Source organism: Cryptomeria japonica, chromosome 4, assembly GCF_030272615.1.
Source record: "Cryptomeria japonica chromosome 4, Sugi_1.0, whole genome shotgun sequence".
Lineage (NCBI taxonomy): Eukaryota > Viridiplantae > Streptophyta > Pinopsida > Cupressales > Cupressaceae > Cryptomeria > Cryptomeria japonica.
In genome coordinates, this window is record NC_081408.1 from 36,408,454 (window position 1) to 36,421,650 (window position 13,197).

The 13,197-nt window shown below is 42.1% G+C and overlaps 1 protein-coding gene across 1 annotated transcript in view; it reads right to left on the bottom strand.

The window, feature by feature from the left end:
• Positions 1–111: 111 nt before the first annotated feature.
• Positions 112–13,197, bottom strand: part of LOC131047843 (proteasome subunit alpha type-1-A) — a 48,884-nt gene continuing 35,798 nt past the window's right edge. Inside the window, exon 2 of the mRNA XM_057981627.2 lies at positions 112–877. Coding sequence (XP_057837610.2) covers positions 419–877 — 459 coding nt within the window. The 3' untranslated portion in view covers positions 112–418. The remainder of the gene's footprint in view (positions 878–13,197) is intronic.

The following is a 13,197-nucleotide window of genomic DNA, read 5'->3' on the forward strand; positions in this document are numbered from 1 at the left end:
TGTTATTCCGTCATGATTCAATGCATTGAAGGCTATGAAGCACAAAAACACGCTAACAAAACATAACAGCTTTTGCCAATTGCAACATTAATAAACTCCATCACAGATATATCAAGAAAGGTTTCTTGTCCATTAATAGCATAAATAAATAAAAGTATCTCTTTCAGTGAAGTCATTTCTTCAGTATATGCAATTAAAAAGCAGAATTCTGAGGATCCAAGAGAAGAATTAACACCATAATGTATGAGGAAAAACATTATTAGATGCAAAAATACAACTAGATCAACTACAACAGAAAACAATAACAAAATCTTGTATCAAAAGCTGAACCTTGGGAGAAAATTTGCTTTGGTGGTTTTGGGTACACCTGCCTCACGTTCTCAAAAGCAAAATATCAACCAAAATATTATTCCTAAGATTAGGTCTCCATAGGAGCTACACCTTGATCTGTATCGTCTTGTGTAGCACCTTGTTCACCTTCAACTGGAGCTGAATCAGTTGGAATTTCATCTTTCTTATCCTCTAACGAATCAATGATGTCCTGGACTGTTTTCTGATCAAGAATAGTGAATGCCTCTCCAATTCCCACAATAGCAACATTACAGTTAGCACCATTAAGTTTGCCTTCTTGCAAGCATTCCTTGACTGACATTATACCATGTCGAATAAGTTCATCACGCGAGCAGTCTGGGAATGTCTCGTATTTTCTTTCCAAGTAAGTCTTCCCTGCTTGGGAGCGAGCACCAATGGCATATGCTTGATATTCAAAATAATTTCCAGAAGGGCAATTCTGGTAAAGATGAGGTCCTGTCTCATCTAATCCAGCAACAAGCAGCCCCACACCATAAGGCCGTTTCCAAGATCGCTGAGTGCATACCTGCCATGAAATGTAACATAATGAAATCTCCCTCTTGCTAAATTTAAAGATTGCTCATAAATAAATTCTTGCTCTTGCTAAATTTTAAATTGCTCATATGGGATTATAGTTCAGTGCATTGGGAATACCAATGATGCCCCATAAAGAGCCCACATCGAATGGCCATACAAAATAAATGGAGTACTGAACGTTCTGAATAAAAGCCTTATTAAAGTTTCCAATCACTACAATATAAAAAAATAAAATTAGTTGCCAAATAATCCTCTGGACAAGGTAGCACTTTAAATATCACCAGATGTACGTGGGGGAACCAAAATGCGTATTCGAAAATAGAAAAGTAACTAACATGCCTAGTTGGCAAAGAGAGCCCAAACATTCACATGCAAATAATAGTTGATTACTAATTTTACATGTCATTAGATTTGCACTCATTTTTTCTTATAATACACTTACTCTTCTTCCTCTACAATCCCATTAAATATCCCCATACGAGATTTTGGGACAAGAGATGTGTCATTGTTAAGAGGGATTCAGAAGATCTAGGATCACAAGTTCAGTGGTGCAACAAATCATACATGTCAATGACAATGCGATTATGAAATAACATACAGGAAAACAACTTACAAACAAGTACAACAATTTATTTAAATATCAAAATATAAGACAGTAGACACACATGATTGATTTATTGTTATTCAAGATATGTTGATCTGAATTCCAAGCAATCCAGAAAACAACCTGTTGATGGTGTTTTTATGCATTATGCAACACATAATAAAATACTGAGTATTCTATCCTCTCTTGAACAAAGACTCCCAAATGCTAAGCTGTGTGATCAAGTGGGAAGACTCCAAAGTTCTCGAATGTCGGGTCTTGACGTGCTCTTGGATAGACTCAATTGTATATGATGTGATATTGCTGGGATCACAAGGTGGACTTACGTTGAATGCTTGAATGCTTGAATGATGCTGGAATGTAGGATTTCACTTTATTTGAAGAAAAAAGGAAAAAGGATAAGGGTTTAGGAGAGCTACTCTAACTCTAAGAATGTAAGAGCAAAGGACAATCTTTGGTGAAACTCCAACTAAGTCTTGCTTTGACACGCTATGAACATCTCCACAAGGCTAGTGCGATCTTCTAAGGATAGCTTTATGATTTTCAAATCACCACCAGAAGCATAGACACCATCAAGTTGATGCATATCAATGAAGAAGCGATAATTGAAGTTAAGCTTGGCTAAGATGGATCCAGTTGACTACGCAAGGCACTTTACCATCGGCAAGGTGTTAGTAGTATGGATATGCGAATTTCACCATTGATCATACACAAAGTTTTCCATTCATCTAAATAACATGAAAATCAAATTGAGAAGTAGAGACCATGCAAATTGTTGAATCAACACACAAAATTCACCATATCTTCAATGAAGTTTACATGCCTTCTACAACGATGTCTTGGCAACAATCTTTGCCTTCTATTCCTACTCTAACTATTTGCTATCTGCTACTTTCTTGAACTCTATCTATTAACCTTAAAAATAAAGAAGTGGAGCCTTTTATAGTGCTCTCATTACATTTCAGTGGTTCGGATTGATTCACAATCAATGGCCAAGATGGAAAGATAGAAACCCTAATTAGGGTTTGTTGAACCCATTACAAAGCTTTTACGGCTTGATCAATGATATATTTACAATTGATGGGACACATGTCCTTCCTTGAAAATTCAACCAACAGATGATGACGGTAGGCACATCGAAATTTGTGCCCATGTATGATAGTTATCTCCCCTGATGGATGAGTCAGGTACATTGAATCTGGACACCTTATCTTGAAATGATATGATTGGACAAATGATGATTGGGCGCCACCACATCTCGCTCTTTGTAACTCATCAGAAGTGTGTGAATGAATGAGGCATATCTCTTGATGCTCAACATTATCAAGCTTCTGATGTGATGATGACTTTGCTCAAATCGATCTTCTAACTTTGATTAACTCTTCTGAAACTCTCGTCTTAATCAACGGCACTCTTGAGCTTTGATCTGGCTATACTAGCAATGATTCTTGGATTTCTTAAGGAAATTCAAGATTGTGAAAATTTCCACCTTGAGTGCTTGATGTTGAAAGTTGCTCCTCAATTGAAGAGTGCTTTGTGAAATCCTTTCTTTTGAGCAACTTCCTTGTATTCTTCTAAGACTTTAAGTGTTGCAATGAATCATCATGCTGATCACGTTCTTGGTCCTGGTCTTTGCTTAGGACGTATGGTGTCAACGCCTTCGACGCCTTGTTCTTGGCTAGGATGGGATGTTCTTGTCTATGACACCTTGTTCTAGTCTAGGATGGACTTGTAGTCCTCGTGTATTCTCCTTGATGTATATGACTCATATCCTTGCCTTGTAGAGCTTGCGACTTAAAGAACCTATCCGCTGCCTTTGTAGAGACTTGAAGTGCAATGTCCCTCTTGATGAGAGTTTGTTGTGTTCGAGCCATCTCGTACCTGTGGAAACTGTCTAAGTTAGTTTCATGAGATGATATTCAATTAAATAACCTTAAGGCAAGATATAATGCTTGGGTGACAGTTCTAATCCTTAATACAACAAAATGATCATCAATTGAGCCTTTTTAAATAATTAAAAGATATTCAAATGTTCATTGAAAAACCATTCAAGACTGAAATTAGCGAAATGGACTGGCACTCAATTCTGGACGAAATTGTTATTATCTTCCAGGGCTTTTAAACAATAATTTTGCTCCCAAATTTCGATATAGGCCAAATCGCTGATGGTTTAAGGAAACAAAATTACTATCATTTTGTCAAAATCGTGGATCACATTCGATTTGTGCTTACTGTATTTCTGCATCAAATTGTTTTGCTGGAGTAATTTTGCTGTCAGAATATCAGATCAGACCTCTGATTGCTGACCTTAGGAGTGGCTTTAACATAAAAAATCACTATCAAATGTATATCATTCTGAAGCAAAATGAAAATTGCATTAATTCGCTGTCATCCACAAACAACGCTGCCACCTTAATTGAGAAACTCGCTTGCTGTGGTAGAGTCAATCGCTGATGTCAAAATGTAACGAATTCATCTCAATCTAATCAACTTTCAAATGAGATCAAAGGCTATCATCACTTGATCGAATGATAATTGTCTCAAACACATATTATCACCACCCCTTAAAGATGGATTCACTGATGATGAGGTATTTTGTCTGACAAAGTATGGGCGGATTTGATGATAAGAATCAGTTTCGCTGCCTCTAAAATGACCTCCAAGCAATGCCAAACGTGAATTGCTGTGTGTGGAATCAGATCGCTGTGTGTGTAAAGATGAATTCGCTGCTCAAACCAATTCGCTGATGATCAAACAGAAAGTTGAATCGTACCTGTGAAAACAATATCGATATTAAATTGATCAATGAAATGATCAATTTTGAGCTTATAGCTGTTTAAAGAAGCCGATACTTCATCACAAATTGCTACCAATCTTTCATTTAATGTCATATAATCTGTTGTTGGGTAGTTATGTCATGTCGTAATTAGAATGTTAAGTGTGTTACAGGTTGGTGGTTACTTGATGATAGCTGACAGTTGGCACCACGAAACCTGTATCGACACCTATATATATGTACTTGGGTCTCTATTTCAAGACGTGGATATTGCTTCAGGAAACTATGTTTTAAAAGTACTAGCATTTTGGAATCAATGAATACACACATATGAGTTTTTATCACTTGCATCTGTGTACTGTTACATTTCCTATATCTCTGTACTGTTATGCACTGAATGTACACACACCCCTTGGGGGCAAAACATATGGCGTCGTTGCCAAGTTAAACTTGGGAATGACGGGAGCATACTACATGGTACGACGATAATGGGACAAGCATTGAGCGAGGGGACTAGTAGCAATCTCGAGGAAGAGCCGAAGGAGTTGTTCGAAGGAGAGAGGGCACTGACAAGGGACTTCACCTGCATCTTACAAGCATCAATCGAAACTTATGTACGAAGGGAAGCCATAGCAGAGGACGTCCCTGAGAGCGCCGTGTGGAGTGCCCTTGGAGTAAGTACGACAGTGAACAGGGTGATGAATAACCTGCCTAGCCTGTTAGCACAAGCATTTCTTGCCATACAAACTTGCTAAGAGGAAACCTACCGTGAGAACCTTCAACAAATTTTAGAACAATTCGAAGAGAGGAGTCAACGAGAGGAGGAGGAACATGACGAAGGCCACCGGAGAACCTTCCACTCAACGAAACATAGGAATAGATGCACGTGACACTGAACAAAGACAAAAATTGTGTACTAAAGGAACAAGAGGAAGACGGGCACAAGGCAGCAACAAGGGCACTAAGGTCGGAGCAACAAGCCGAATGAAGGAGATGACTGAAGAAAATTGCTGAGGAAGGAAGTGGAGGGAATGGTAATGATGGCTCCACTGGCAAGGGCCAAGTTTAAGTATTGATAGAAACCACTAGGGAGCGGTTGGGGGACCTTTCCCTCATGTTGGAGGAGATTGGCGAGGGGAGTATGGTAGAGCTGTACACGCCAATTAGAGGTGACGAGAGGACACAAGGGCACGGTAGTAGAAGCAGTCTGTTCGGTTCAGGCTCATCAAACCCTGGTAGTCAAAGTAACCTGGTGGGACCCAACATACCAAGTTCCGGCAGACCAATTCCTGGAGGGCCAGTTTCAGGAGGACCAATTCCTGGAGGGCCAGTTTCTAGAGGGTCGAGCTCTGGAGGGTAGAGTGGGCCACAACCAAGGAGCATAATGGCGAACACGCAAAAGTTACCTAAATTCACTAGATTCACTAGAGACGGGAAGGAAGATCCTGTACGGCACTGTCGTACATGTGAGACGATTTGGTCGGCCAATGGAGTGGCCGACAAAGCTGAATGGGTGGTGCAGTTCCCCGCCACCCTACGCGGGGTAGTGTTGATGTGTTTTTTATGCACATGCGAACACAAAATAAAATACCAAGGTATCTTATCCTCTCTTGAACAAAGTTTCCTCGAATGCTGAAGATTTCACCTAAGGATCATTCGAGAAGACTCCAAGGTTCTTATATGTAGGGTCTCTACGTGTGGATAAGCTCTATTGGTGTGATGTGATTTTGCTGGAATCACAAGGGGACTTACGTTTGACTACCTGAGTGTTTGATTTGCTGGAACTCAAGTCCTATTTACTAGCTGGAAGATAAAGAAATATCAAAAGATACAGGGCTCAAAAAGTCTACTCTAAGACCCAGAATGCGAGAAGATGGATGAATGACTAGTTGGAGTCCTATTGGGCTAGGTCTCACCATCAAACTGAACAATTCAATACCAGCTCAATGCAATCTTCTAAGGGATACTTCGAATATGTTCAAATCATCACTGTCAAACACTGATCACCATTCAAGTTAATGCATGACCAATAGACGCGTAACGACTCGAGATTAAGCTCATTCAATGTTAGTTGACCACGCAAGGTGCCCTTACAATCGACAAGAGGCTAGTGGTTTGGACTAAGCGGATTCCACGCGAGTGCATTCAATCTAATTATCTATCATCTAAAATGAAGATTCAACAAGAGACCATGCATATTGCAAAGAAACGACACATTTGACCATTACTTCAATGAAAATGGAGTTTATTTACAATCAAGGCAACAATTTCTTGCCTTCTCTTCCTAATCTACTCTAATTACTATTCTATTTGCTATTCTATTTTACTGACTATTAGCTATTCTAACATCTATTAGCTATCTCTTAACTATTAACCTTTACAAATGTAGAGCCAAAGCCCTACATAGGGAGCTCTTTACAATTTGATGGCTCTGATTGATTTAGAATGAATGGCTAGGATTACAAGATAGAAACCCTAATTAGGGTTTGTCTCCCCTAGCCTATGAGAAAATTACATTTCATGAGTGTGGACCAATAGATGACAGGGTTAGGTGCCTCGAAGTTTGTGTTATCACTGGTGAGTCAGGTACATTGAATCTGCACATGCTGAGGTGGAGCTATCTGACTGGGATGCCACCTTGTCTTGCGTTTGTGCTTAGTCAAGGAACATTGTATTTTTTTTTATATTCTATGTGATGATGATGAGAAGCTAACTTTGATTAGCTAATCTAAAACTATCTGCTTCTTCAACATACCCTTGCACTGACTTTGGTTGATCCTCTTATGTCCTTGATGTACATGATGGATGATGTACCTCTCCTTGACCCTCCTGTGTTTGATGAGGCCTCTTCACAGTCAAGTCACTCCTTCTCTAGTAGCCCATCTTGCCTTGAAATGTTTACAAAATCCTTCTTCTCTGTCATCTTGTGATCTCTTTGAGGATAGTTCTAACACATTGCTTGCAATTGTTGATCATTCGAAGTCCTTCAATTTAGTAGCACCTTGAGTACCTTCTCATGCATCCAAGGCGTCCTTAGTGATGATGAAACTTGAATAGTTCCTCCTTGTCTATTCTTCCTTCCAGCCTGGTCTCGTTGATTTGCAAAACAAACAAAAGATGATTAAGAATACATGACATATTCATTCTAACATAGCATTTCTTACCTTAAATCATCAACAAGAAAGCATTAAGATAAACTCGCTTTGGACCCTCTCCCGGGACAGGACCTATAATGAGATTCGCTCTGGACCCTCTGGAAGGGTCCGGAGCGAAAATTGACAAAGTTGCTCAATTAGACCTCATTACCTTACCAAGATCAAGTCACTTGCCTTCAAAATTGCTTAGGAATAGATTTTGCTCAAGAACCTAGGCAAAACATTAGACCTCCTAAGAATTTCGCTCTGGACCCTTTGGAAGGGTCAGGAGCGAAATTTGCATTTTAGCTCAATTTTCATTATTTCTTTGCCTCAAAGTTCCTTTCAAGGCAAGAATACATCAATCTTACGCCATAGGGACAAAATCTTGGTTTCAAACAAGGAGCAAAATAGGTTTTTAAGAAATTTCGCTTTGGACCTTGGCCAAGGACAGGACCTATAAGGAATTTCGCTCTGGACCCTTCAGAAGGGTCAGGAGCGAAATTGGTGATTTAGCTTCAATTCTATCACTTCATTGCCTTAAATCACCTTTCAAGGGCAAGTGCATATCAATTCTTTCCCAACCATGCCATAGAAATCAAGATCTTGGTCTCAACAAGGAGCAAAAAGAGGTTTTTAGGAAATTTCGCTCTTGACCCTTCGGAAGGGTCAGGAGCGAAATTTGCATTTTAGGACAAATTCTTCATATTTGTGACCACAACTTACTCAAACGCATGCCTAAGGATGCCTCTAAGTTCAATCCACCTTAATCAACACTAGGCTTGATACAAAATTGCGAGCAAAAGGAGTTTTTTAGGAATTTCGCTTTGGACCCTTTGAAAGGGTCGGGAGCTTGGAAAAAATTTCGCTTTGAACCCTTTGGGAGGGTCAAGAGCGAATTTTGCCTTTACTTCCATTCACTTCTTTAGGCAAGTATATATCCATCTTCTCTCAACCATGCCATAGGAACTAAGATTTTGACCTCAAACAAGGAGAAAATAGGTGTTTAAGAAATTTAGCTCTGGACCCTTTGGAGAGGTCAGGAGCGAAATTTGTCTTAGGCTCAATTCGCTTTTTTTTCCCTCTCAACTCACCTCAAACTTGACTTATCAAATCTCCTCTTACCATAATCAAGTCAATTCACCATCTATTTAGCTTAAAACAAGGTCCTTCTAGTGCATTAGGCAAAATAGGGAGTCTTGCTAGGAATTTCGCTCTGGACCCTTTGGAAGGGTAAGGAGCGAAATTTACATTTTGCTTGATTTTCCTTCACAAAACACCATTTCTCATCCTTTAATCATTAGAAACAAGTCTTTAGCCTTCAAAATTGCTTGGTAATGAGTTAGTTCGTAGGTTTGAGCAAAAGATATGGTGTTTTATGAAGAAATTCGCTTTGGACCCTTTGGAAGGGTTAGGAGCGAATTTGCTCAATTAGGCTCAATTCTCATCCTTTTTCACTCATCTTTGCTTTAGACTTGATCCTTGATCCTTTTCTCTGCCATGCATGACCACCATTCAATGTCCCTAGTGAAGAAATAAGCTATTAGGAGAATTTCGCTTTGGACCCTTTGGAAGGGTCAGGAGCGAAATTTGCAATTATGCTCAAATCCTTCACTTTGTTTCACACCTCAATACTCTCTCAACCACGCCATAGGGATAAGGTTTATGAGGCAAATTAAGACCAAGAAGGGAGATATAAGGAAATTCGCTCTCGACCCTTTGGAAGGGTCAGGAGCGAAAATTGACATGTTAGTCTCTCTGTTAGGATTCATATATGGAATATAACATTTACTTATACTTTTAAGTTATATTCCATATATATTGTCAGGATGTTTGAGAGTGGTTTCGAACCTCCAGGAGTTATAATGCAAAATCTAGTTTTTGGAGGATTCTTCAATTTTCTAGACAGCCAAATTTCAGGATTAGGATGACGTTGCAAACTCCTTAAGGCGAATTTGCTCTGTCCTTGATGTAAGGGATGGGACCTAGGAGGACATTATGCATTCAACCAAGGTTTGATTTAGCAACTTGAAGTGCGACCGGATAGTACACAAAAAACACCCTAGGAATAATCTAAATAACCCCTAATCACTCAATTGCCCTGACCTCTTGAGGAGATCCACTTGACTCAATCCCTTCAATGCAAAGGCTAAGACACTAAAACGACTAACAACAAAACCAAAAGGGCTAACCCCAAAAAGCAAAAAGTGGGGGTCCCCATTTGCAATGGGGCGATGTGTGAATATGTCACAACAAGTAGCCATCGACTGGTACTTTGATACAGACAAGATGAAGGTAGGTACTTGGGACGAGTTATAGAAAGCCTTCGAGACAGAGTTTCGACTCCTTCAAGACGACAATGAAATCATCGCCGAAATCTTGTGCACAAAGCAAGGGAAGAATGAGATAGTACGAGCATACAGCCGACAACTCAAAGAATTGCTCGGAAAGATGGATAATCAACCCGCTGATGGATTGAAAAAGTGGTGGTTCATGGAAGGACTGAGATCCTCCCTTGGGAAGAAGATGAAGATTGTCCCTCCTACCTCGTACGAGGACACATACAACCAATCCATGGACCTCGAGAGTGAAGGCAAGACCTCGAAGAAGAAGGATAAATCATCGTGTGACGATGGTTCCTCTGAGAGCAACAGTGACGAGGAATCAAGCAAGAAAGTCCATGCTCTATAGAAGGACATGCAATGAAGGGGAGCAGCAGTAAGAACGAAGGGGACTTGTGGTGCGCAGATTGCAAGGAGGAAGGCCACACTAAGGATACGTGCCCAAAGAAAGCTTTCTGTGACATTTGTCAAGTATTGGGACACTCCACCAAGGAGTGCTCATACAATATGAAAACAAGAAGCGCCCAATTGCTTCTGACCCAAGAGCAACCTTCCATAGCCGCGACAGCTGCTAACCCACAACAATCGACCAATACCACAGCATCTTCCGACAGGTACAGAAGCAATAGACAAGGAAGAAAAAACAACAACAATAGCAACCGCCCAGTGCAGTATGATGCAAAAGGCCGCCCAATGATCTAGTGTCGAGCCTGTAATGAATGGGGACACTATGCACGCGATTGTCCCAAGGGAGACACCCCTCGGCATATGTGATGGTGGTGCGGGCCAAGAGATCACTATGATGGGAGTTGCCCGAAGTCTGGAATAAATTTGTTAACAATTGAAAAGTCCAATGAAAGGGAGACGCTCTCCATCACTAGAGCACAAACGAAGAAGGCTACTTATCCTGACCCCCGTACAGAGAAGGAACAAGTACGGGCAGCCAAGGTCAATATTGAGCAAGAAACAGGAAGGAGCCCGGAGAAACCCCGACAAGTACATTTGATGAACCCGAACAGAACATCCTTTGACAAGTGTTGCAGACAGAGGTACCCATCAAACTCCAGGACCTCCTCAACACCATGCCCAGATTAAGAGAAGCCATCACTAATGCCATAGAAGTGTCGATCCGCACAAAAACACTTCACACAGAGGTACCAATCAGCCCCTCGGCTGACCCCATGTTGTTGGTGGTGAGCAACGGGAGACACCCGACAGTGGTGGAAATGGGGATATTGGGTACAATCCTCACCGACACCATCATAGACGGAGGATCCAGGGTGAATGTACTCCCCGAGGAGACTTGGCGGAAATTGGGTAAGCCAACACTATGGCCACCGACCTTCAACCTGGTGGGTGTCGACCAGCACGGTATCAAACCCATCAGGACATTCATGGCTCAACAGGTGACAATCAGCACTCAACCCTTAATTCTCGACTTTGTGGTGATCCCCTTGAAGAAAAAGGGCTATGACACAATCCTTGGAAGAGGTTGGTTGATTAAAGCCAAAGTAAACCACAACTGGAAGCGGAACACATTGTCCATGAAGAAGGGGCCGACGGTGCTGCTCCTGCCAACCGCTCCCTTAGCTGGTGGACCTGTTGTGTCCTATGCCTCAAATCTCGCTCAGCTACCAACTGCCTCTCCCTGGATTTCTTTACCATTAAAACCGCTTCCATGAGCTCCTTCTGCTTTCCATCCAACTCCTCTAAGGTAGATGTGAGACAGGTCTCAAGGGCTGTCCATTCTACCACCTCTTGTGCTCGCCCCGCCATCTCCTGGGCCAATTCTGCCTTGGCACGAGCCAACTCCTCCTCCAGACTGATCGCTCGAGCCCTCTGCTATGCCAACTCCATCTCCATCGTGTGCAGGCGAGTGACTAGCTCCTCCCGAGTTGTGATGGCTGCCACCCGCTTTGTCTCTGCTGCAGATGCACTATGTTGGGTACGCCTAAGCTGGTAGTACCCGTCCCGAAAGGCTTACTCTACCCGCTATAGTAGCAAGTGTACTCCGAACACAGATGGTGAGTGAAGAAATGGCCTCTTCTTCAGATTCAGACTCTAATGGGGATTCCAGGGTGGATGAGAACAAAAAGGAGCCAAACGACAAAGGTGTCCTGGAATTAGAAGACTGCTCTGAGGTTGAGGTAGGCTCGTTGAATGGGCTATTCTACTGGCAGATGGAGGACTATGAAGTCATCCATCCTACGTGCCATATGCTGCAAATTGAAGAGCCATGCGAGAAAGATGAGTTCCCACTAAAATACAAGGAGTGTAAGGAGGGAGATGCCAAAGTGAATGACGTCCCAGCATACGAGTTTTCAAAGGATAAACCAATGCTATACGAAGATCCCACCCTGAAGGAGACGAACCTAGGGGATGTTGCAACCCTTCGAAATATCTTGGTGGGAGACGATTGGAATCTCGTGCTAAAGGCAGCAGCCTTCAAAATTTTTATGGAATACAATGTTGGTGTTGGAAATAAGCCACACCCGGACCGACGATGGACTGGTCTAAGAGGGGCTAGTAGCTTAGTGGTAGAGCACTCCAGCAGCGTATGGAAGGTCCTAGGTTCGAGTCCTAGCTGGTCCATGTCTCAACATGGTATCAGAGCCAGGTCCAGGCTAGGAGCCCCAAGCACACGAGAGGTGTGGCTTAAGGGGGGGTGTTGGTGTTGGAAATAAGCCACACCCGGACCGACGATGGACTGGTCTAAGAGGGGCCAGTAGCTCAGTGGTAGAGCACTCCAACAACGTATGGAAGGTCCTAGGTTCGAGTCCTAGCTGGTCCATGTCTCAACATACAAGGACGTGTTCGCTTGGACCTACAAAGATCTAAAAGGAGTCCTGCCCGAACTGTGTGTCCATCGGATACTGTTGGTCCCTAGAGCCCAGCCGGTACGGAAGAGGTTGTATCGCATGAATAAAAACTATGTGGTTAAGGTGAACGAAGAAATTGAACGGATGCTGGAGGCCAACATCATATTTCGGGTGGAGACAAGTGAGTGGGTCTCACCGATCGTGATCTCGCTAAAGGAGGCCAACCAAATCTGCATCTATGTGGATTTTAGGTGCCTCAACGTTGTCACCATCAAGGATCTGTTCCCTATACTTTTCATAGACAACATCCTGGAGGTGGCTGGCCATGAAATGTACTCCTTTATGGATGGCTTCTCGGGATACAATCAAATTTCGATAGCTGAAGTTAAAGACCACCTTTGTGGTGGAGGATGGAGTATATGCGTACAATCGAATGCCCTTCGGTTTGTGCAATGCTCCAGCAACATTTTAGAGGATAGTTCTCCACATCTTCGACAAAATGTTTGTGGGAGACTTTAAGGCCTCCTTGGATGGCTGGTCTATTTTTAGTAGCGAAGACACTCACTTGGTGGCACTGCGGGAATGCATGGAGAGATGTCGGAAGGCCAGGCTGGCCTTGAATCTGAAGAAATGC